This window comes from Argiope bruennichi, chromosome X2 (genome assembly GCF_947563725.1).
Source record: "Argiope bruennichi chromosome X2, qqArgBrue1.1, whole genome shotgun sequence".
NCBI lineage: Eukaryota > Metazoa > Arthropoda > Arachnida > Araneae > Araneidae > Argiope > Argiope bruennichi.
The window spans coordinates 103,099,938-103,125,524 of NC_079163.1; the positions used below are offsets into that span (position 1 = coordinate 103,099,938).

The 25,587-nt window shown below is 29.6% G+C and overlaps 1 protein-coding gene across 2 annotated transcripts in view; it reads left to right on the forward strand.

The window, feature by feature from the left end:
• LOC129959972 (multiple epidermal growth factor-like domains protein 6) overlaps positions 1-25,587 on the forward strand; it is a 350,782-nt gene that overhangs the window by 177,915 nt on the left and 147,280 nt on the right. For both annotated transcript variants that reach the window (XM_056072919.1, XM_056072920.1), the window contains exons 5-7: positions 13,251-13,373; positions 19,842-19,964; positions 22,724-22,867. In XM_056072919.1, the coding sequence (XP_055928894.1) occupies positions 13,251-13,373; positions 19,842-19,964; positions 22,724-22,867 (390 nt within the window). The remainder of the gene's footprint in view (positions 1-13,250; positions 13,374-19,841; positions 19,965-22,723; positions 22,868-25,587) is intronic.

Here is a 25,587-nt window from a genome sequence, read left to right on the forward strand (position 1 = left end):
GGCTGATGCCAATTAATCCTTTACCTTGAAACAATTGCGCCATCTGGCAAGAAAAAAAGGCGATACTGCTTTTTTTTTTTAAGTGAGAGAAAAAATCGAGGCTTGATGATTGTCTTTGAGTGAGGTGGTATGGCCTCCCGACATGACAATTTATTGTAGCATGTTCCGCTGGGATTATTTGTCATTCATATTTTATTGCAATAATAAATGTATCTGTATTTCTGTGCTTGTACCTCTGAGTCACGTCCATGTGTGTATGATTTATATAAAAAAGAGTCAAAAAGCTAATGGTTGCTCGCTTATTTTTTCTATGAACAAAGTTGGTACATCCTTTATTATAAATAATAAATAATAATTTTAAAACTTTTCACTTTCTCGTATGCATTAATTTCAACGAATTAGATAATCGTGTTAAAAGGAAACAAGAAGTTATGTTAAGCTGGATTTAAAATTCGAATCTATAAAATGCACAGCAAAATATATATCTCTCTGCATACTCTACATGTTTATACTCTACATATATATACTCTACATGTTTTCATAGTCTGGAAGCAATGAAACAGGATGTATGGGAATATTTCTCTAATAAAGTAGGAATTACATTTATTTATAGCATGATACTGCTCAAGTCCCTTTCTTTGCTGAATTCTAAATACATTGCATTGATCTTTATTCTAAATCTTTATCATTATGACATAGTTTTTAAGGAAATGGTGGACTCCATTAAGCTTTTTTCCAAACTGTTGACTTAGAATTAAGATTTGTATATTAGTATATAATCGATTAAATATTCTAATATACATATGCCTTTTTGAAAAAACTTTTAAATTAAATACAATATTTATTCAAAAAGTTTTATTTTTGAAGATTTTTAAATTGTATTTACGACTCAATTCCCATTTATTTTTTATTATTACCACTTTAAAATATATTTGGAATATCATTGAATATTATATTTTCAATTAATTTAAACTCCAGGATATATTTTTATGCATGCATAATGGAAATTTTTATTAAAATAATAATTAATTTTTCTTAAATGAAATTGACTTTAAATTTAATAGTCAAAACTTTAAAACCTAGTAATGTTTTAATATATAAAATTACTCTTTATTTTAAATGCTATTTAATTATTTCCTCAAAAAATTAAAATTCACGAAGCATTGCAAAAACATTTAAATCTGAAAGAAAATATCATTTTGTGCAAAAGTAATATGAATTATGCTTACTGCCTAAAAATTATTAGCTATTAATTTTATTTAACGATACATATTTTGATAGATTTTTTATCCACATATTAGTTATATTTTGGAGATAATATATTAAAACGAAAAGTTCGGATTTTGATCCCTAATTTCAATGTCCACTATTCCCTTTACCATTATCCCAATTGCAAACATTCAGCCGATTGAATTATTTACGTAAATTTCATATTTATAATCCACAATTATATGTAATAATTAGCAGGTTATAGTTATAACTACCTCACTAATTATTATAATTATAATAGTTGAATTGTTGTATAATGGTAAGATATTTGTAAAAATTACAAATGATAATTGCATGTTTGCATTTGAAAATGGAAGGAAGAAGGCGAATGCACTGGGTTTTGAAAGACAAAATCATTGAAGTTATGATGCCTTTATTTAACGAGTATTCGACAGTCAGCTTTGAAAACATTATAAAACTTGGAATTATAACCTTATTTTTATGATTAATTAAAAAATTTTAATATTTAAGAAAATTGTCATTATTGAATAAAAATATTATTAAAAACTATTAAAGTTTAAAGATTGCTCGAAGTTTTTTATAAATTTGTGTATACGTATTCTAAAAAATATGCAGGCTCTAAGTCCTGTCAACTTTTTGTAGCTTTTCCAAAATTAATACAGTAGGGAATCTTATTTTATTCGATTTCATTGATGTTTAATTAACAACGCATATGCTATTAAAAATCCATTGTGCTGTAAGCACATATTGTTAGAAAACAGGCTCTGTTGGAGCCACAAATTACAGTATTATATTTTATTTCAAAAATATTATTTGTAAACTCAAAAGCAGCAATAATTCGATTCCAAAGTTACTTAACTCAATAAATATAACATATTACAAATTAAATAATCCTCGAAATACTTTCCAGCTACCCCATTAATATACTATTCACGCAAAAGCAATAAGAGATCCATTTTCTAAAAGTTCCCCGGAATTTATATTTCGTAATAAATATCTTTAAAGCTGTCATCTCTACTTCGGAATTTCCCGTAACATATGTTCAGTGATAAAATTAATTTCTGCACTTTTCTGTTGAAGATAACATGATTAATGAGCTGAGAGTATTTTGACACCCCGGTGAGATTCGATATGTTTAAGTATGTGTAACAATTAGTTATCTGAGCAACAAAAGAGCATTTGTTTGCTCCTTTTATCCTTACATCTGTAAATGAATTTTTCTTACGACATTGTGTTCTTTTCAGGTGATAAAGCATTGCTAATGTTACAGTTAATTGGATTATAATAAGATCGGAGGCCATTTAATTACTCTGAAAGTGAAGTTCTCTTCGGCATTTTTAAAGCTCTTTTCATTTAAGGGGGGGGGGTTGTTTCTTTTTATTGTTATAATTAATTTTTATTCTACTACCCGGATTAGGTTTTTGTATTTAATGCTTTGAATCTGAATAAAAATAAAACCGCATTTTTACTTCATATAGAGAATAAATAACTGTAAATTAATTTGCTTATTTTTTTGTAATTCAATTTTATTGTTGTTGATCAAGGAATGACGAGATAAAAGCACTAGAACTTTAATAAAGTTTTGTAGTTCAGAAGTTTTACCATAATTGTAACGAGAAATTTATAGGATACAAAGTGAAAAATTATTTTCTTTAAAGCCCTTAGGGAGGGGATCTAAGAACAATTTCCGAAGCTCCCCCTTCACATCAACGTCTGGATGGAATCATTTTCCTCGGCTCAAGAAACGTTGAGAAGTCATCATGCAGAAGGCCCTTACGAACCTATAGATCATGTGTGCGAGAGTGTAACCAAGCAGGAAAGCAGTGCTATATGAAGTCTTCCTGATTTTTTCGATTTGGCTGCCACAATAAGAACAAAAATCCTCTATAGCGTTCCTTCTTCTGTACTTCCACTTTGTGAACTCAACATACCACTCGCTGAAAGCATGATGTTCAATTTAGATGGTGTGTCTGGCTGATTGATGTTTGCTTAATTACCTCAGCCGACTACGCGTGCCATTTGAAGTTGTATTCCGGAATAAGCTGCTTTCTGAAATTGGGAGATTGGTCATTGCAGATATATCCATTGTCTTATAGGATGTCGTCTAATGGCAATCTGTGGCTTGTTATTTAGTGAAAAGAAAAGCCCTAATATTATTATGAGAATTTTGTATGACGATTTATTTTCATTGCAGAATGTATTCTGAAGAAACCAAATGTATAGTTTAAAGTGGATTCGAGTTTTCATGGTCAGCGTATCTTGCACTTTATTAATTAGTTCCAATACATAGCAATGTCATTCCAAAACCCGCTTATATTTCTAATTTTATTATTATTGTTATTTCTTTTGGGAAAAGAATAAAGAATAAGTATAACATCAAAAAGTAATAGACTAATTATAAATTAAATTTTTAAATCAATTGTTTAAAAATATTCTATTTGTCCATTTATGTGAGAAATGTCATTAGAACAGTTTTCTGAAGCTCTTTTTGTGATTTGAAATCATTTTATAGAATTTTATGTAAATGAAAATAATTCCAGCATATTTCCTTCCACTTTCCAGATTTATTCCTGGATCGGCGCTTATTCAGAGAATTAATTCGTTTATAATTTGCACTTTATTAAAACCTCGGGATTTTTATCAACTTTACACATTAAATAAATATTTAATTATTACAAACAAAAGAAAATTAGAACTAACTTCCATTTCTAACAATTGGTATTCAATTCATTATCAGAATGTTGCTTTATTGCATTTTTAGAATATACGTTCTTTTATTAATAATCAGAACCATTTCCGCATCATTTTCTACAGTTGATTTCACATCATCTTTCATCATTAGACGTAAAATGTTGAATTGAATGATATGAATTCGAAAATAATTCACGACACTTACCAGATTTATTCCTAGATCGGCGTATATTATGCTAATTCCCCCCTCCCGAAAAAAATCCTTCGAGAGCAATTTAGTAAAACCACAAAACTTTTATACGAAAATACCAGTTTCTAAATTAAATAAAAATTTAATTATTAAGAAGAAATTAAGAAAATTGGAGTTAACACCCATTTTTAACAAGTGCCATTCTTTTCCTAAGTAGAACCATTTCTTTGTTGCTACTGCATTCTTTTATATACAATCAGAACCCTTTCCGCACCATTTTCTTAGGTTGATTTTCCCATCTCTCAACACTAGACATAAAATATTGAATGGAACAATATGCAGATGAGAGGTAAGGAATGTACGTGCCACTTTCAATGGGAATTCTGAAAAATAAACAGTTGGCTGAGAAATAACAATTCTTTTTGCGGAGAAATTTCGATTTTTTACTTTGTATTTTATCCCAATATGCTTCACAGAAGTTTCAAAATAAAGCTTGCCCAAATGCATTTGTGATATATCTGAACAACCCATTCAATTTATAAATATTCTTTTCCAATACTTTTTGGCGACGTTATGCTGGAAATGGAAGCATTTGATTGAACTTTTTCATTCCCCTTTGGATAGCAGAAATGTTTATACTTTTCACATTATTTCGAATGTATAGTGACATATCTTAAAATATTACCTACTTGCATTTTTATGATCTATAAAACAGTGTCATAAAAGAAAAAAATAATGTTTTCTTATTGGTTCTATTTCACAAAATTCGTTTGTTGAAAATTTAATAGCACATTCCGAGCATAAAATTTAATGAACGTACTAAAAGATGACATCTCGTGATATTGTAATCTGAAAAAAGTGAATTACAGATAATGAAAACATCTACATCTGTTGAATTCATGAAGGGAGGATTAATTTTCAATTATAATTCTTCTGGCGGCTTATTCTCTTTTATTTTAATTCAACCTGAAATATCATCTCCCGCATTTCTCTGAATACAAAACAGAATTTTGTACATATTTATTTCCTTTTATACATTTTATATTTATACAAATTTATATCCTTTTACATTTACTTTTATAATTCTTATTTTGATTCGAAAAACTCTCCAGGCTTTTTGTTTTCGAGCGGTATTTTTTCTTCCAAAAGAATGAATAATGAAAGGAAATTTAAATTGAAAGTACTGAAAATTTTACTTGCTTCTCGAAAATTGATGATTCGTTTGAAAATAAAGAATATCAGTTTTATTTTTCAAAAACATATAAGTTGAACCAAAATAAATAAAACAATAATTGTTGTTTTTAAGAACACATTTATTGGTTGATGTAATTCGAAGTAAAGGAAATCGGATAATGAAATTCACAGCTTAATCACGTCCTTCAGAAAATGCATAAACCTGAAATAGCAATGCAGTGATTAAGTCAGTCCTTAAAACAATTTACAATTCAGCTATTACTTCCCCGAAATTTCTGTTTTTTTTTATACATCCATAGATATCGGAATTAAAATGGAAGTATTACTTAAAAAAAATTTGGTACCAATATGTTTCTAGATAGCTTAGTTTTTGTTTCGTCTGGTTACTAGTTTCATTTAATATAAAAAAGTTATATATACGTCAATAATTGACTACTAAATTTAAAAAAATAAATTATGCAAATCTATTTTAACAATTTGTTGAATTTCACATTCGTCTTTCGTCATTCTGAATAGATGAAGGGATAAACATAAACACACAGTAAAATTGGGAACAATGCATATTTTTAACATAAATTCCGAGATGATATCCCGTTATGTAAATCAAATTATAACCTTATTACTTTCATATGCTGTTTACTAAATTACTTGTCATACAAAATATTGATTATATGTCATGCCTAAAATAAGAAGGATTAATTGTATTTATCCATTTCAGCTCACAAAGACGCTTGCCTAAAATGTGAGTATGGGAGACTCTGTGATGGGATTCTAGTTCTAAAAGATATAAAAAATAGTGAGAGTAGCCAAAAATCCTATTTATTAGAAATAACCCATATTACCAAAAGGAAGATCAGCTGTATGAAACAAGCAATAATGAAACCTACTAATATTTCAGAGTTGAGGTAGAGACCAATCATTCGCATTTTCATGTGTCAAGCACCAAGTCAATGGTGTCATTTACGATTACGGAAACTTCGTTGATCTTTCATTAAATATCATCAATTATGGTTTTCTAACTGTTTGTATGATAAGATTTATACAATCATTTCCTTATTCCGAAACTAATTAACTTGGTCTAGTAAAAATCAAAATGCTTTTCTCAGACATACACTCTAGGGGGAAAAAATGGTGATTTAAACTTTTTATAACCAGATAAACGTCAAAAGGCGCCAGTCTGTGAAAGGAAAACAACTAAATTGTGTAACTAGACAAAAATGTTGCCTTTTGATAATTTTGTTAAGTAATACTGCGTTATTTTCAAACAGAAAATTCGGCATCGTATTTCATAAATTTTGCGATAAGGCTATTCGTGTGATGTCATATTTAGCTAGACAATATGCCTTCAATGTCACAATTTGCTTTTATTTCGTCTATCGTTCTAGATGCCATACTGTAAATGGTTTCTACACATTTATCATTCAAATTTATATCGTAATGAAAGAAGAGTCATTTTTTTAAATGCGTCAAAACACTGTCTGAAACGACAAATCTGATGACGCCTCTAAAGTTGAGTATTAAAATTAAATTTGCATTTCGCTTTAATTGGCAGTTTAAGTATTGTTAAGATTGTTTAGATCATGTTGAAAATTCCACTTTGAAATAGAAATTTTTTTCTTTCATTTCTTAAGAATAACACTGTTTTTTCCATATATTTTTTAAATAAAATGTAATATTTTAGATACATTTTTATGCTTCATATGATTGATAACTTTGCATCACGAAACAATTTTTGTTTCAAATATCCTAGAAGAAATATTTGGTTCTTTTAGGATACTTAAAAGAAAAGGAAGACATCTTAGAAAATGATAAAGTGTAAGGCTCTCTGCAGAAATCTGCAACATATCTATAAAGCCTAATAATTGGTCAATCATCAGCAATTTTGTCAATTAGATGTAATTCAACAGTTAATGAATTAAAATTTGATATTTAATTATTCACATATAATTATGATTACATGAATATTCATAAAGTATTCGTCGATTTCTAGGAGTGAACGAAATATTGATTATTGTAATGTCTGCCTAACATCAGATGCATAGAAATGAAGAGTTATGACTTTCTGACACTTAGGTAAATAAGTATTCTAAAATTAAGAGTTTGAGTCCTGAGAACGTCATGCTTCTCGCGGTTCGAGCGTTTTTTGGAAAAATTAATATCCTTGGTTTGTTTGGCAGACAGAAAAGTAGACTGCGTTCTCTTGTCATTGCTGGTGTTAATGAGGCAGTCCAATATCAGTTTGAAGGATTTGTTTTCTTAGTTTGAACTTGAAATGGGATTTCTTTAGAGTTTCCTCAAAATTGTATCCCCCACTCATTGTTTTAATTAATACATACGCAATTATATATATTTCAAATAACTTGACGTTATCTGTAAAAACATTTTTTTATAGTTGTCTTGTTTTATATTCACTCATTTTGTTCAATGTAAAAATTATCCCTTGAAAAAAAATGAAATTTATCGGAAAAATTAATTAAAAGATACAAATTTTATTCTCTTTATAGATAATAATCTTTTTATAACTTTTCTATCAAAATCTTGGCTCCGATATTTAATTCTACCAAAAATCTGCCTTGATAGTAGTCTACTGCGTTTAATCCGTGACTATGTAACCTTAAAACCCTGATCTACTTACTCACTTTAATGATAAATTTGAAAAGTAGATTTTATATGAGCTGTCTTCCTCACCGTCTGAGGAAGGTTCAAAATTATGTGGTTCATACAGAAATATGCATCGAGTGACTTCAAAATAGATCTCTGAATAAACTCATTTTGCGAAACTTGCTACACTTCAGCTTAATTTTTGGAATCTAGTTCAGATTTTGAAGGAAAAATAAAAAAAGTTGAGGCTCAGATCTTGTAGCATAGTGTCAGAAATAGTACAAACAGATATATGTAATTGTATTCGTTTCGTTAACATGATATAACGTCATGTGAATTCGTTCTGTCGTGAGGTCACTGATCATGTAGCGTAGTGTCAGATATCGTACAACAGATATGTGCAATTGTATATGTAACTTTATCATGATGTGTTGTCATGTGTATTCAGTGTGTTGCTATCAGCTATTTTTTTAAAAGTAAATAATCTATTAATATTATTTTTTACATTCTGCAAAGTCTAAACAGTACAAATTAAGAATTTAATCTGTTCATTAAAAATTATGATTAAGAATGTTGCTGTAGGATAAAATTTTGAAACTTAAGGATCGGATTCATTACCTTTAATATCCTTTCCAATTAGAACTTATGTAGCTACAAATGAAGTCTTTGATTTATCGTATCAAATCAGTTGATGACTGATATTCAGCAACTCTATTTATTCCTATCGGATCAAGATTCAGAAAATTTGAATTTGTAAACAACCCCTACAAAAGAACTGAATTCATACTACCTGGTTTTGTTCATTTTAAGTGATAAGTAATTAAATGTTTGCATTCTTCATTGAACCGATTCAAGTTTTCCCCCTTTAAATCGATCTGTTAAATGACTGATCTTCAGATAAAGAAGTTTACAAATGATATTTACTCATCCTGACATAAAAGACCATAAAGCCTTTTTTTTTTTTTTTTAAAGTTTGCTTTTCTCCATCGTTTTTGAAGAAAATTATTACGAAAAAGAACAGGGGAAAAAAAACTTTTGTGCTCAAGTTTTTACCATCCCCCTTCACTGCAAGTTTTTCGAATTCCTTTTTTGAGGATTAGGCACTTCGAAAAAGAAGTCTTCCATTCTTCTTGCTCTTACCGGAGTTTTAAAAGTTTAATCCGTGTTTTCTTCGTAGAATTTTATTAAAAGGGAAAGAAAAGCTCATGTAAAAATAATTTAGAAGCATCTGAAACACGATGTTTTTATTTTTATACGTCGTACACAGAAACGGTTAAATCAATCTTTTTAATTAAATTACTTTCCACCGTTTGCTTTTATGGATTTTTCTCTTGTTTCGTCATCGTGCGCAACCGAGTAAATTGCAATTTATCTCGAGAATTATTGGATTTTATTCAGCTTTAGATATTTGTCTTTGAAAATTGAATTTGAAAGATGTTTTGATAGTGTGTTACGGCGGCAAAATTTATCTACGTTTAGCAGATTAGTTGTAAAATCGTCTTAGAAAATAAATTCAACAAATGAGCTGCAGTGTGATATTAATTTCGCGTTGCATTGAAGTAAATGATAAAATCCCCTGTTTTCGAAATTTAATCTATTCATCTCATAAAATGTTTTCTGCGTTTAATTAAAGCTATATTTTTGTTGCATTTTGGAAGTGCTGAAATAGTATGTTTGAAGAATTCAATTAGTTTTGGAAATTTATATATAATGCTCAGTAATACATTTATACATATTCAATAAAAAGCACAGTAAATAAAAGTTTTTTGAATACATATGTTTGGCAGATGGATCGAATGAGTGAGTAGTTTAGCAATAAATAATGTTGCACACTTTTGATATTACTGGTATGGTAAAGCACTTTAGAAAACAAAAATTATTTTTTTATCTTTTTGCAACATATTATTCATCATAATACAAATTACTTAAAACAATTATGCTCATTACAAATAGCTATAACTTCCTTGCAAACAAAAGGAGGAAAAAACTTTTTTTTTAAATTCAATACAGAAGGAATCTTAAATTTATATTAGTGTACATGACAATTGGCTCTATTTGATTCCACGAGCTACATCTTACTGTAGTCTAGTCAAACTTTGAAGCAAGTTTGCAGCCACTAATGCGCATTCAATAGCCACAGACGGTGAATGCTCCGCCTGTAGATATCTAAATCTTAAAAAAATTACTTCTTTTGCCTTCATTTAATGGGAATATGTGGTAGACTTTATTTTGATTCTTTTACATGCAACAGTGAAGAATGTGAAGATAATAATAGAGAACAGGCATATGACAGTAAAATCATCAAGGAAGGCACATATCACATTACTTATGCAAACAAAACTTAAAACTTTCTTCTGTACTGAGTTAATTTTTATTATCTTCGTTTACAAGGAAGTTACAGGAAATTGCAATCTTTGCGGTTCTTTAAAATAACTCTGTATTATATTGCTATCGTAATTTGATCAGTCCTTGACGTCACATTTGTGACCAAGCTAATATAACTTTTTTATGCTTAGGCATTTTCAAAAGATAGCATGCCATAAAGTCAGAACACAATGTAACATTAAGTGCAACTAGTTGTTAAACAATGTCCCTAGTTATGTTTTCTATAGGTGTGGTTTCCGGTGAATTCACGTTTTCCCTCTGATAGTTTCTGCCATCATTTTGATTGAGTCAAAATCAATTTATATTTTCATAAAATATGCGAAATCACAGCATCTTCATCTGTCAATCACTTGTGCATTTTAGAAAAGGAAAAGAACGCGATGTCGCAACACAAAGTTGGATGTCGGGTGACAAACGATGCCACATTTATTATATGACTGTCAAATCAGTTAATATATATGTATGTATTAATTTATCATAGTCATATGTTCATCAAACAAATTAATACCAAGCAAATTGAGACATATATTACACAGTTATCCTTTTCGGATATGTTTTTTTTCTTATCTCAGTATTGGAAAAACGAAATGATTGTGAAGGCTAACTATAATTACATCAGTTAAGAGTTTATATTTCTTCATACAGTAGATGAAAATTATGCTGTATCTGCATATGTCTTTAAGAAAGTTTCGAATAAATCTTTGTTTCTAATGCATTTTGAAATTTTAGTTATAATATTTAACAATATTATTCAGTAATCTTGCTATCAATTCAAACAAAAGCAGTTTGATAGTCATAACGGGTTCAAATAATATCTTAAATGATATTTCAATTGGTTCAAATAATGTCTCAGCTTAAAGTATTGAAGGAAAGTGCAATCTTACTAGTACCTGTATGAGCTTCACGTTGCCTCAATATTTCAATTGCATAACTATTGAAAAATTATTGTTAAAAATATTTTAATTATAAATAGTTTGTATTATAATGAACTTTCCTATACTAATGAACACTTAATTCATGATAAAATCTTTTATAGTTTTATTGCTTTCTGAAATTGGTGCTGATAATTGCAAAATATAAAAAATAAAATGGCAGGAAATTTTTAAAAAATTTTCTTTTAATACTTTTCATGGGAATAATTTATTGTAAAAAATTTCAAGTGCGAATGAATTTTATACCAACATTCAGAAGCTATTCAGATATAATTATTGTGAAATTCCTTTTAATTAGTTGAGGGCTGAGTCTCTACCTTATAACCATTACCTTAATAACTTATAACCATCGTCAATCTCCTAAAAAAAACTCTAGAAGCATTTGATGTTTTACCAGTCTTCGTCGCTGTTCTGAGATCATTTAAAATGAGAACCTAAATGTGATTTATGGTTACTAGTCATTTGAGATCTATCTGAACGCCAATTATATCAGACTGATCCTAAAATATTGATTACTCTCGGATCATTTTCACCTTCTAATAGTAATATAGAAGATCCAGTAATGGCTGGTCAGTAGAAATAGAAAAAAAAAAAAAAATATGGAATATTTTTTAAAGTGCACCCTTTGGCTTCTTCTAAATTTACTGCATTTTTAACGGTATTAAATAAGCAGGATTTAGCATCTTCATGTTTAACATGCTCTGTTTCCAGTTACCGCAAAGCCCCTGATCCTGAGAATTTTTCTCTAAAATGTGTTTATTATTATTATTATTTAAGATGGTAACTATAAACTGATTTGCAACTTTTTCTTGCTTGTGGGGTTACGGTGCTGTAAAAATAGTGTTGACTGGTTAACAATCCCTTCGCCGATGACAGGTTTTCTGTTGGTAATGGGATTATTTATTTATTTTTGCACTGATCACAGCTTCCATGGTATTGTTCGGAGTGGTCTGGCCATTGAGATTCACCGACAGTTTCATAGCAGGACGAGGTGTTATGATTATGAATTACATGCTTTTGTAGAAAATGATTATCTTTATTTAAATAATTCATTCATTACAAGAAACATAACGAAAACTCTTACTGTTTGGGAAACAAGAAGTTATTTATTTGGGTAAATATTAGAACGAAATTATCACAATCTAATTCTGATGGAAACATTATATATGAGGAGGGGGAAAAAACGGTAAGCGATTAGAAATTGTTGTTAGTTTATGATTTTCCGTAGGTAAGTGATGGACTGTTGTCTCAGCAACCTCAATTGAAATATAGAAAGGCCATTTTTACTTAATTATACGTCATTTTGTGAAGCGTAATAAGGGATTTTGAGCATCTATTCAAATTATTATTCTAAACAATTCGTGCTTCTTCAATTAGGGATAAAATTTTGGCGAAATGATTATAGTTTTCTGTTGAAATCTTGCAATTATGATAGGATTTTTTTTTGTTTGCTTTTGACTACTAAGATTATCCAAATAAAGTAAGAAAAAGACAAGTGGTGTTAACATAAAGAGAAAAAATTTTGCGATAAGTGTTATGAGTTCTCAATTTTGCATCCTTAATGAACAAACTGACACTGACCTTAAATTATTAATTACTCCCAGTAATTTTCATGTGCACATCGTAATTTAAAAAGAATAAGATAAAACTCAAGTTGAACAGATCATGATATATATGTATGAATTATTAACAAGAGAATTTGACTATTTTTAATGCTTTAACACATTTCGTTATAATGGAAGATGATCCATTTCATTTCAGTACTAATACAAAAGAGAGTGATCTGAAGTTAATCATTCCATGAAATCAGTGCATCCAATAGTAATAAGAGTAATTCCAATTTTTAAAATACTTTAACTTATTTCATTCTAGTTTATTCTAGCTTAGCTTCATTCTAGCTTAGCTAGCATTCTTCTAACTTATTTCATTTCAATACTTTCATTCTAGTATTAGATGATTCGTCGAAGTCTTGTAGTATTTTGTATGATAGCAATTGTAAGTTGTATATATATTTTTTTATTTTTCAGATGTAAATGAATGCATTCTTAGTAATGGCGGTTGTCACCATCACTGCTGTAACACGCCGGGAAGTTTTTACTGTCGTTGCAATCCTGGCTATAAGCTAAATCCAGATGACAGAACATGTTCAGGTACGTTCGGCTGATGCGATTTTAAAATTATAGATTTAGTAACAAATAAATTTCACCTTTGTACTCTCGTTGAAAATAGAGACGTGTATATTTTTAGTAACCATAATGAAGAAAGTAAGCTCTGAATTAGAATTTTATTAAAATCAATTACATGTACAAAGAACTCTGAAGGCACTGCACTCGAAAATATAATCTGTATCTTTTTGTGTTTTCAATATTGTTCCATTTTCAAACTTTACTGATTGTTCTTATTATGATCAATCATTCTGTTTTATCAAGATGCAAGAGTTTTTTAAAGGTTTTACAACTGTTTACAATTTTAGGTAGTTAATTATCTTCAAGTTTATTTCATTTTCAAACTTTGTTGAATGTACTGGTTGTGATTTATCATACTATTTCTACTAGATATCGGACATTATGGAATTCAGATAAGTGATTACAATTGCAGGGAAGTAATTATGTAGCATTGAATCATCCACTTAATAAATAACGTTAACAAATCATGATTATTATATTTTCCTCAATAACTCTTTTGAGTCCGGCAATGCAGGAATCCCTTATCTCAGTCATTCCATACAGTTTTTGAGGATTATACTATTATATATTGATTTAAATGAATCATATTCTACTATAATTACACTGAATTATATTATACTGAAGACTATAATATATCTACTATTATATTTATAAATGAGAACTTTATTCATCCTAAACATTCAGAATTACTGAAGTCAATAAATAATAAAATGAATACATTTTAGAAATATAAACTTAGTTATTAAAAGATAATACGAATGTATTATTGTTAGAAATATGATAATATATATGAATATATTATATTATTCAATTACGTAAGATATTCAAAACAATTGCATCTATTATTTTTGATATGTTGCAGAAATATGAGATGAATTCGCAAGCACTACACATAAATAACCATTAACGGTAGCTCGATGCTGGAAAATTATTGGTAATGATATCCGGTGGTGTAGTGAAAACATTTACGCGAATGCATCTCTAAAAGAATATAAAACTCACACAAAAATTAATTCAGTATGGAATTAAATTGCCTTGTGACAATAATATGTATTTTTGAATTTCAGTTTAAGTGCAGTTAACATTAATTTTCATTACAGAAAAAATATTGATAAAACAGAAAAATGCTTCTGTGCAAACGATTTTTTTTTCGAAAGATTTATTCTCTGTTCAGCGAAATATTTTCAATTACGTAAATTTCCTTTTAATTAATTCAAAATATTTAATAACTTACTGAAACTGATTTCAAAATTCTAATGAAATATTCAAAATAAAAATGATTATGTTCTAATAAATTAGTCTTTTTTGAAATCAAAATCTAAGAAGATCCGAATGATTTTGCATAATCAAATTCCTTTAATGAAAAAATCCTTTCTTTAAAAAAAATCGATAATTTGCATCTTCTGCTTTATATATCTAAAATGTTTCCGGAAATGATGAAGTAAAAAATTTGCATTATTTATTAATACAATTTATTTTTTATTCATATAAATTTAAATAAACAATTAATGTACCAAGATTATTATTCATATCATCATTAATGAAATTATTCATACAATTGTACTTTTTAAAAACTTTATTCTAAATTTGAATAGATTTAAACCACAAATAATGTCATTCACGAGATGCCCTTCAAATGTGTTTAGCTAATATATTTTTTGGTCCATTGTGCATCTAGGAGGAGGGGAAAAAAACATCGCATCACGGAAAAACCTGATATCGCGTGCTTATATGCTAAATGTCTTCGGCAATTATGTTTGCCATATGATAATAGGATCAAATATTAAATCCTTTGAGTTAAAAAAAAATCATTGTTATGAAGAAGTTTGATCTTAAATATTAATTTAACATTCGTTTTTATTTATTTTTGATTCAAAATAATGATATTAAATGAAACAGAAAAAATTTTGCTTATTTAATTAGCTTGAAAAAATTCGTTTTCTCATTATATCGGATTAATTATCTGCAATATTCTTTTTTTTATGAACCCATAACATTAGTTGCTTGTTCTGAAATATATGAGACAAATCTAGCAACAAAATTTAATAACATTTTCTTCGTTATAAGCAATTTTTCAAATTTCTTTCTTCGAAACCCAATAAAATTATTACTAGACTCCATTTGATTTTTATACTTCATTTCCTCATCTTTAGAGACACAGCTCCCGCTTAGATAAAAATTGTTGTTGTATTAATTATAATGATTGAAAAATACATTTAGGCCTTTCATAAATGGAAATTTTTTAAAAACGCATTTTTCTTTATTTTTAACTTTTTTAATGAGAGACATCTATTCTTTAAGTTTACATGATACATTATAATACATTCTGATTCAATTTTTAAAAAATGGTTAGATCATGAAATTCTACCTTGGTATTAAATCTTGAAATTCTTTAAAGCGCATAAACTGGAAATAAAAACTAACTATAACGATAAAACTTCTATGTAAATTTAATTACTTTCTGCATGGATTTTTATTTCAAATAGCGAAAATTCCGGAATTTTTTTCTAATTTCTAATTCATCTTTTGTTGAACCATCATCAATTCGATTACTCAATCTGTGGAATCAATTTTTTGCAAATTTCAAATCTTCTGTATTCAGTTAGTAATATTTTTTTCTTCATCGGCAATTGTTAAATATCATGTTTCCGAAACACAGAAAAAATTATTATTAATATGCACATTAATTAATTAGTATTATGTATGCTTATTTCTTTAAACTTTTATTTCATTATCTTTAAATGTTTAGAACTTTGTTTCTAGAACACATTGCAATTACCATTATATTCATTTTTTTGTTATAAAATCATATTTAAGCCTTTCATAAAAGTTAAATTTTAAATTACAATGTTGTTTTTTCTTTATATCACACGATTAATACGAAGAATTCGTTTTTCAAAAGAATCCTACGGGTTAAAAAAAATAACGATACATAAGAACATAGAATTATACTTCATAAATGGACATTTAAAATTTTCAAAAGCGTATAAATTGATTTGAAATGCGCCGTAACGATGACGCATGAAAATTGAACTACTTTCTATATTAATTTTTCTTTCAAAATTGTAACAATTCGTGTAAATCTTTTTAGTAACTGATTCATCTTTTGCTCAATCATCCTCAGTTTGATTACTTAATCTAAAAAATCGTTTTCTTGCAGAGTTAAATCCTTTCCATTCGTTTCGTCATATTTTCCACTTTATTAGAGTTCGTCTAATTTCAAAATAAAGCAAATCATCTTAATATTCATTTTTTAAAAAACGGCTATTTCATTATAGGGAAATGTTTAAAATTCCATCTATAAATAACGAAAAAATTGAAAGCATTTATGCAGTCTGGAACCAGTCTGCATTTTATGGAGTTAAGGTTAATTATTGAAAAATGTGTCTCATTCATATGCGATTTACTATGCAAAATTCAGCAAACTGCCTTCCGTTTCACAAATACATTAATTAATTCGAAATAATCCAGCGTTAGAAATTTTCCAGCAATGGTTTGCATGGATATCATATCCCAAAATATGCATTATGTAGTTGATTCCTTTGTGCATAGCTGGATCCAATTGTCGTTAAACCATTTCAATGCTTCAGAAATACATTTGATCTTTTCACAAAAGTAATATTTAAGAAAGCATAAATTTCTGTCCTTATCTAACTCTATTAGTGGAAGGAATCCATTTTTGAAAAGATTCTTTTAAGATTCGGACAAATGCATGATACATTAGACCATGGAATTCTGCCCTGTAATTAAACACCCGAAAAATTCAAAAGCACTTTTGTTTGCAATGGGGGAATCGAATAATCAAATTTCTTTTGTTCCCAGACCCCATGGGACAAGTTTCCCGTTCTTTATTTTCCTCTTCCAAAACTTCCCTCCAAATTGCCTGTTAGACGGGGGAATTCTTTCATCTTTTCTCTTTCCTGATACAGTTTTGAATGCCCTTTGTGATTTGTAGGAAATATGAGAGAGAATTGAATGATGTTTGGAAGATATTCTGAAATGTACTTTTCTCTTTCCATTTTTTCAATAGTGGTCGAAGAAATGGATTAGATATTTTTCTTTTCCTTTCAACTACGAAAACAACACAAGCTGTTTCCTTTGCGCATTTTTCCATGTTTTTATTCCCAGAAATCATTCGTATTTATTTTCTGGTCGATTCTGAAGTTTGAAACCGGAATGTGTTCTTATTTAAAGTTAAGACTTTCTTCTTTCCATCAAAATAACATTTTTAAAGGTGTTGGTGTGTTTTTTTTAGCGTTTTGACTGTTCTCTGATGTTTTTATTTACGATAAGAGTTTTAAGAGGAATATTTTTCTTTCAGTCTCTACTCTTTATAATTTTAGAACCATTAAAAACAATTCTTTATTCATTTGTGTCAGTTATTTTACGTTTAGCTGGAAGTTTAAAAAAATAAATGTTTTTTACAGGCATCAATTTCTGAATGAAATGTTAAAAAAATGTTTTAGTGGATATTTAATATTTTGAACATATGCCTCAAATCTGAAAAAGTGGAAATCTGTAAAAAGTGTTTTATATTTTGAATTATTTATTATCATTCTCACAAATTCTTTTTTGATGTTTGCTGACCTTACTTTAACTTCAATTCTTTGATATCGTTGATATTTGGCTAAAAGTGTCCAAATTAGAACACAAAGAAAAACAAGTTGATGTAGTCTTGTTGTTTAAAAATGCACTTTCTGTAACAGAAAAAATTATGCATACATATTATATATATACATTATAACAGAAAAATAATTTATATACATGTATATCCATTTGTACTTCTGTAATTTTTTATAAAATTATATACTCAATTTTCAGCTTTTGTGGTTTTTGTTGTCTTATATAGTTTGTATATTTACTTATATATATAATATATTACCAATATATCACTGTTTCGATACATAATTTGAAGCATAAAACCCTTAGAATTAAGAATTAAGTAATGAAACACTAACTTTTAATAATACCAAATTGTTAAATATGATCTTTCAGAATGCATATAAAGGTCACATATAATTGAGGGCAGGATTTTAGCTTTAGAATTTCATGACCGAAGCTGGAGTCCCAACTATAGAATATTTATCTAATGCATATAAGTGTAGTCTTCTATATGCGTGAAAACTAACACGTCACTTGTTTTAGTATTCCAAGGGACTCAAGCCGTCTTTTTTCTATTTCTTTAGATTATTATTTTTATTTCAAATCGCACCAGTGTTTTTGCCTTTCATAATGAATATAGAGAGCACGCCTCAGCAGCTTCATTAAATAACTATCAGTAACTGAGCAGCTAATACGAAATAATAACCTGTTAATAAATACACTTCTCAAATACTATAAAATGTAATATGCAATTTTTAATGAACTATTTTGGTCATGCAGAGGGACTAAATCCCAGGCCGCGGTGGCCTGGGAGTAAGGTCTCGGCTTCAGAAGCGGAGGGTTTCAGGTTCAAGATCCGATTCCACCCAAGAGCTGTCGTGTAAGCAGGGCTGGTACACGTTAAATCCGTCGGAGCCAAACGTCCTAACACTGGCATGGTTCAAAAGTTTGGAGAGGGGGTGCCAGCTCAAGTGTCGTCTTCGTCAAACTGGAAACAGTAGTATGTTCATAGAATAACGTACCTGAAATGCTGGCGGTTATTATTGAATAAAAGTTAATGTCTTTTTGATGGTTATCCTAAGGAATGCTAAACAACATTCTTGTCTCCCCAAAAGTAGATAAAAATATAACCTTATTAAAGAGACCACTTTTATTCTAGCAATTCAGCAACTGTAATTAAATTCCCCGATTTATTTGAGTACATAATTATTAATCAATCAGATTATTATACTTTAAATAATTTTAAAGTTACTAATAAGAGCTTTTTTCACACTTGTATATTAAAATTTGCAAAAAAAAAAATGAAAAATACTTTTATTTAATAATATAAATTTCTAAAAATTAGAATGATGCATGTTCTCACAAAAAGGGAAGAAGAAAAATTCATAACCTTTAACTAATTAAACTTGAGTATATCGTTTCCTTTCTACGTCATCTTAAGTCATTTATAAAATATAGTTCACACTATTAGAGCAATAGTTTGCATTTAAGAAAAATGCAGCGAAAAACATTATAACAAATTTTTACCCATTTTTGACTAAATATCACCAGATGCATCCCATTCTAATGTTCTTAAAACTATCTGCCTGCAAAAATATACTGATAAGAGCTGTATATTGCTTTTTTCTATCGAATATTATTCTATTAGAGTATTATCTATCGAATATTTGGTGTTTTCTGCTTTGTGTCTATTTATCAGAAAAATGCCAAAAGACCCACCTGTCTATACAGTTTTATGTACACTATTGATCAAACATACCTATTGTGTGCGTAGGCGTTCTCATAATAAATTCACAACCACCCTGATGTTATTATGCTTACAATCCACAGATATCGACGAATGTGAGATGTTCAATGGTGGTTGCCAAAGCAAATGCATCAACTACGATGGTGGATACTCCTGCGAATGCTTGCCAGGACAACGTCTTCATACAGATGGCCGAACATGCATTGGTAAGTAAAGATATCAGCTTTTGTTAATCTACTTTTTATGCTTCTCACAAAGCACTCCCTTTCAATATCACTGCATGCTAGCATTACGTACAAAATTTCAGCTCTTCTTTCTACTTCCTACCCACCGCCTGTTCCGATTCCGCCTTTATTGTCGTCATCACTGCCCTACCCCTCGATGAAAGGTCCTTTAAATCACTAAAAAAATCGATTCCCTTTCAAGAACTTTCTTTTTTGATTGCCATCTAGTATGTGGGTAGATATCTAACAAAGCTTGCTGCTTTGTTTCCGCCGGTTACTACATACGCTTTTTGTACAGTTGTAGTTCGGTAGTAGCTTTTTTTCTTTTGTAGAATCTCCTGCATTAGTTATGTACTTAAAAGTCTTTTTTACATTTATTCACAATTGTTTCCTTGTATTCGGCAAGGCCGCTCTGAAGGAGACGTTCTCCTCTGTCAATCAATGATCTCAATTGATTCGGAGTCGGATGGAATTTTTATCCAATTACATTTCTCGGTAACTTCTGTGGAACATGAAGAGTAATGGAGCATGGCGAACTTTGAATGGAAAATAAAATAAAAAGCAATTTAGTGAATAAATTCCAAGAAACACTTTTCTGTCATTGTAAAAAGAATGAAATTCCTGACCATTAAACCTCATATTTTCTTAGATGTGGAAAGAACTGAAATGTACCACTCCTTAAAGGCTTTTCGAATAGACTTTTTTTTATAGTATCACTAGAGATAATCTAATTGATATGAATGACAGGTGAATGTTTGTTTCTGAAACCAAACAAATATATGTGGTACTGTCTATTGCAGCAAGCACAGGAAAAAGAAAAAAATATATACATAAATATTTACATAAATACTAGACTTTTCCGTTTTTTTTTAAATCTTATATTTTAGATTGAAGTATAAAACTTAGTTTATTACTTAACACTTTTGCAGAAAAAAGTACATTTTATACATGATAAATTTAGGACTGTTTCAAATAACTTTTGGATATTGATTTCCGAATTAGGTATGTGTCTTGACTGTAAAGTGTAACTTAGTTTAGATTGTAGTTTTAGTATGGAAAGTGTAAACAGTTTAGTTTAATTAACGTATAGTTTTTAATTTAAATGTGGACTATTTTTGGCCCCTATTACATGTGAATTATTTTTAATTTTTGAATCATAGTTACTGGACGAGAGCGATAACTAAGCCATTATCTTCTATCCAAACTTCCATCTCACTGGGAAAGGTCTTTACCTATAACGAAATTATCATACTTTTGAAAAGCTTGTTTATTTTTTTAAACAATTATAACCAATGGAAAACTGAGTTAACTCTTTCGCTGTCCTCTCCTATCCGCGTAAATTTCTCCCCAGCGATCCTCTGTTTTTCGCTGCATGTAGTGTTGTTCTCTCTGTACAGATTAATATATATCTCGGTATACTAATTGTATTATATTAGTATATGTTATCAGTATTTATACTCTGTATACTATAACATATTAGTACAGATCAGTTTTCACTGTATATATTATAACAAACAAAAATAAAAACTCAAACAAGTAAACATTTACAAGGAGTGTTAAACATTAAAAGTTTTAAAATGTAGAAGAACACTTGAAGCGTGTTACGGCCGTCCTGCAGAAGTTTCACTTGAACGCGCTAGACGCGTTACGGACAACGAAGATGTTAAACATATATTAAATATTAAAATGGCAATTAAAATGAAACTGTAGTAAATTTTATATAGCGTTGTTATATTTCCTTCTATATTTCATTATTTTGTTTCACTCTGAGAAATGACATTGCTGTTGAAATTCGTAATGCTTAATATAATTGACATTTTACCACAGAATTGCTGTTCAACTTATGATTTTGATGGTTAATATAGAAAATCCTTTGTATCTTCTGTCTAATTTGCTGTATATACATTCTAACTTCGGTTTACAGTTTATAGGCCTTAGTATTCCATAACAACTTCTATACACATCTCACGTTTCAAAAAAAAAAGTCAAGAGGAGTTTAACATCATTCGAAGATGAAAAATTACTTGAGGTTTCACAAATTCAATTCAAAGAATATTTTATGCACCTATATTTGAGAATTTTTTCACTTCATTATATATGGTCAGACTTAACAGCAGATAAGATAGTATCTGCTGCTAAGTGAAGTATCGTAAAATATTGTACAGCATTATCACTTAAGATTCTGATGCTCATGAGTGAAAGTATGGAAATTCAGATGAAAACATTCTATAATTTTCACGTAATTGAAATAAACATAGATACTGGTTAATCAGTTAAATGTGCGTGCTGCTTAGAAGCTACTTAAGAGCCAATTTGGATCGGGCCTCACAAATTCAAATCACGGTCAGAAAATTTCTGAAATGACCCGACACTCTTTAGTTTTCCACATAATATGAATTTAAATCCATTACCTCTATACTTAAATTTTATCACTAATTCACATTAACCCCAACTGCATGCAAGATATTCGGGGGAACTGAATGTCTAAGCTGATATACCTTCCATTAAGCCATCGCAGCCGCAAGCAGAGTTTGTAATTTTATTAATCGAGAACTGAAATCTGAAATATTTCAACTCATTTTCACTCATTAATAAATTTATTACTTTCATTTCACCTGCAACCGAAGTAAAGGGATTGCAAGGTTTAAATACAAAACTGCATACTTCATATTTCAGTGACTTTAAATTAAATCTTATTAATTTCTTATTTATAATAATAGTTATCTATTTCTGCTTATTAGATATGGCTAGATTAGATATGGCTAGCCGCCAGTGCAGCATTAATAATGGAGGTTGTCAGCACATTTGTGACGACAGTCATGGAAGGGCTCGCTGTCGATGCCGTCAAGGCTATCGGCTCAATCTTGACGGACGAACATGCGATGGTGAGTAATATTCGCAAAATTAGATATTTAGAAATTGTATATATGTAGCACAAAATATACTTCATGCCGGGAGTTTTACGAAGGATCCCTAATTCTGAAAATAATTACTAGCAAAAGGTGATAGATGAAAGCATGAAGCCAGTGATATGTTTATTTTTAAAAAAAGGGGCGAGGGGAAACGTTGATATCTCATACAGAACCCTCAAAATTTTAGTAAGAAATGGTGCCAATAGATGGCATTGCCGTAAGTATTACTATAAGAAGGCTGCACATGGTTACATTCATATCAGAGGCGATTCAAAATGCGCCCCACTCGCATAACACACATGTTACAAACGAAGAATAAAATTGCTACTGACTTTCTGTAGTTTGTCACCGGAAATCGATAAACAAATATCCTAAATTGTTTCCTACAGTTCGTCGAATGTTAAAAAAAGTCTTTCAGTTTGCACCATAGAAAGTAATCACAGGGGGTGAGTTCGGGTGAATAAGGTGGCCAATCCATGCATTTTCCTTTAACTGTTGAATAGTTCAACACAATAACTCTATAATCGAAGTATTCGTCCAGAAGGTCAAAGAATCTTGTGCACGGTGTGGGCGAGGCCCATTTTTCAGAACCATGATGTGCCTGGTCGATTGTTTGAGGCTTATTCAGTGGCAACAAACTGTTACACACTATACAGGTTAGTTGTCACCGTTACTCATATGAAAAAGGGACAATGATACTCTTGCAGGAGGTTGTAGGAATTGGAGTGGTAGTGAAGAGACAGATGTGGGTTCTTGGTACTCCCGAATCGCTACTTGTATCTGTTAACGACACCATCCAGATGAAAATGTGCCTCATCTACTTACTTATCGAAACCAGAACCGTCAATCATTTTGAGGACCTCAGTATCAAATCCCCTCGTTGTAGCTCAACTCGAACTTATATGGTTTACAGACACAGAATCATGTAGAGAAACGTGTGTAATATTTTCCGAAGGATTTTGTGCTTGCTTAAAAAACTTTTTTTTTTATAGAAATCCGTAATTTTACCTGCATCACATCTAAAGGTGCATTTTGTAAATCAAATTTTACAGTTTCTGCATCAGATTCGGATAGGCGTTTTTAATAAACATATCATTGGTTTCATATTTCTATCTATAACCGTTTCTGGGTTAGTTATTTTCAAAATTAAGGGTTTTTCGTAAAAATTCTTGTAGATCAATCATCTTATTGAAGAAAATTTACCAAAAATCAAAATTAAACAATATTGATAATTCAATAAGGTGATTATTTTTAATAACATTTTTTATTAATGCAATTTAAATGCAAAAAAGGATTTCAGTATTGAAAAAAGTATCTAAACTAAAATAGTTAACCTTGCTAAATGTTGGTTTTTATGAAGTTTGCCTTTTTTAAATGGTTTAATCGCTAAATAAAGTTTAATGAATTATAAATAAGATTATTAAATAAAAACTTTCAATATTTTATCTCAGTATAATTTTTATATTATTACATCATTGGTACAGATAGCTCCTTTCTTATCTAATCGTTTATTTTCTTTTGAGATTTGGTTGTTTTTTACAACTGTCAGTACTTATTACTTTAATAACAAAATATACAGGATGTCCGTAATCACTGAATTAATTCAACGAAGCACGTTTTCTTATTTTTAGATGTGTCTTATAAGTGCCCTGAGAACCATGCATTTACGACTCTAATTTTCTAAAACAAAATGCACTCAAACATGGTGACATCGCATTCCATCACCAAGAAACTTTTATTAAAATATGAAAAGCTGCGATATAACATGACTCTAACATGTTTGAGGCTGACTTTCACATCAGTGAGACGAATGCCTTTGCTCAAAAGGTGGAGTGAGTCGCTGTGAAATAATAAGATAATACGATTGTATTGGACTCAGGGAATTTTACCCTCGATTTCTTATTACTAATATATATATCGCAGGTTATTACGGAGAGAGACATAGCCAAATCTGGTAAACTTTGTTTCACTTCCGTCTCTTTACTTAACGTAAGAAGTATATGATATCAAAAGAATTTCATATGATATCATGTACTTCTTACATCACACCTGCCAGTTTTTCAGAAGGAAATTACACTCATGATGTATAATGTCTATAGTAACAACAATTTAAAATGACCGCCTTGCATATAAAGGCATGATTGTTCATGCCGTGGTATGGTGAATCAAGTCCAATCTAACAGAGCGGTTGTAACAAATGTGTAAGCAACGTGATGGCCAACAACTAATTCTGTTTTTGTTGCAGTTAGAATTCGATACATCAGTTCTTTCAACTGCCAAAAGCAAAAGTCATGCTTCATGTGGATTTAAGTTATGAGAATAGGAGTTATAATGCTATAAATAAGATTAGTTTTAAATTATCTAGATGTGATGCCATTATTTTTTCAGAGCGAGGTCTTTGAAAATTAGTGAAGGTATATTGTAGGGCTGTGGAAGTACAATTTCTTGGACATAGACATAGGCACCACAACATAATCTGCCTCCAGAAATTTATTAGTCCGAGCTTGCAATTTTTGCGAATATGTATGGGAAAAAAAAGAGAGAAACCCCATCTTCTAAAGGGATGCATGCACTTACCGAGGATTAAAACTCACGAGTAGTTTGTTGTCTTTCTGCAACAACCCGGCCATTGATTAGTTCCTTTATCCCTTATCATCCAACTGACTGTGAGAAATCGTGCTATACTTAGTTTA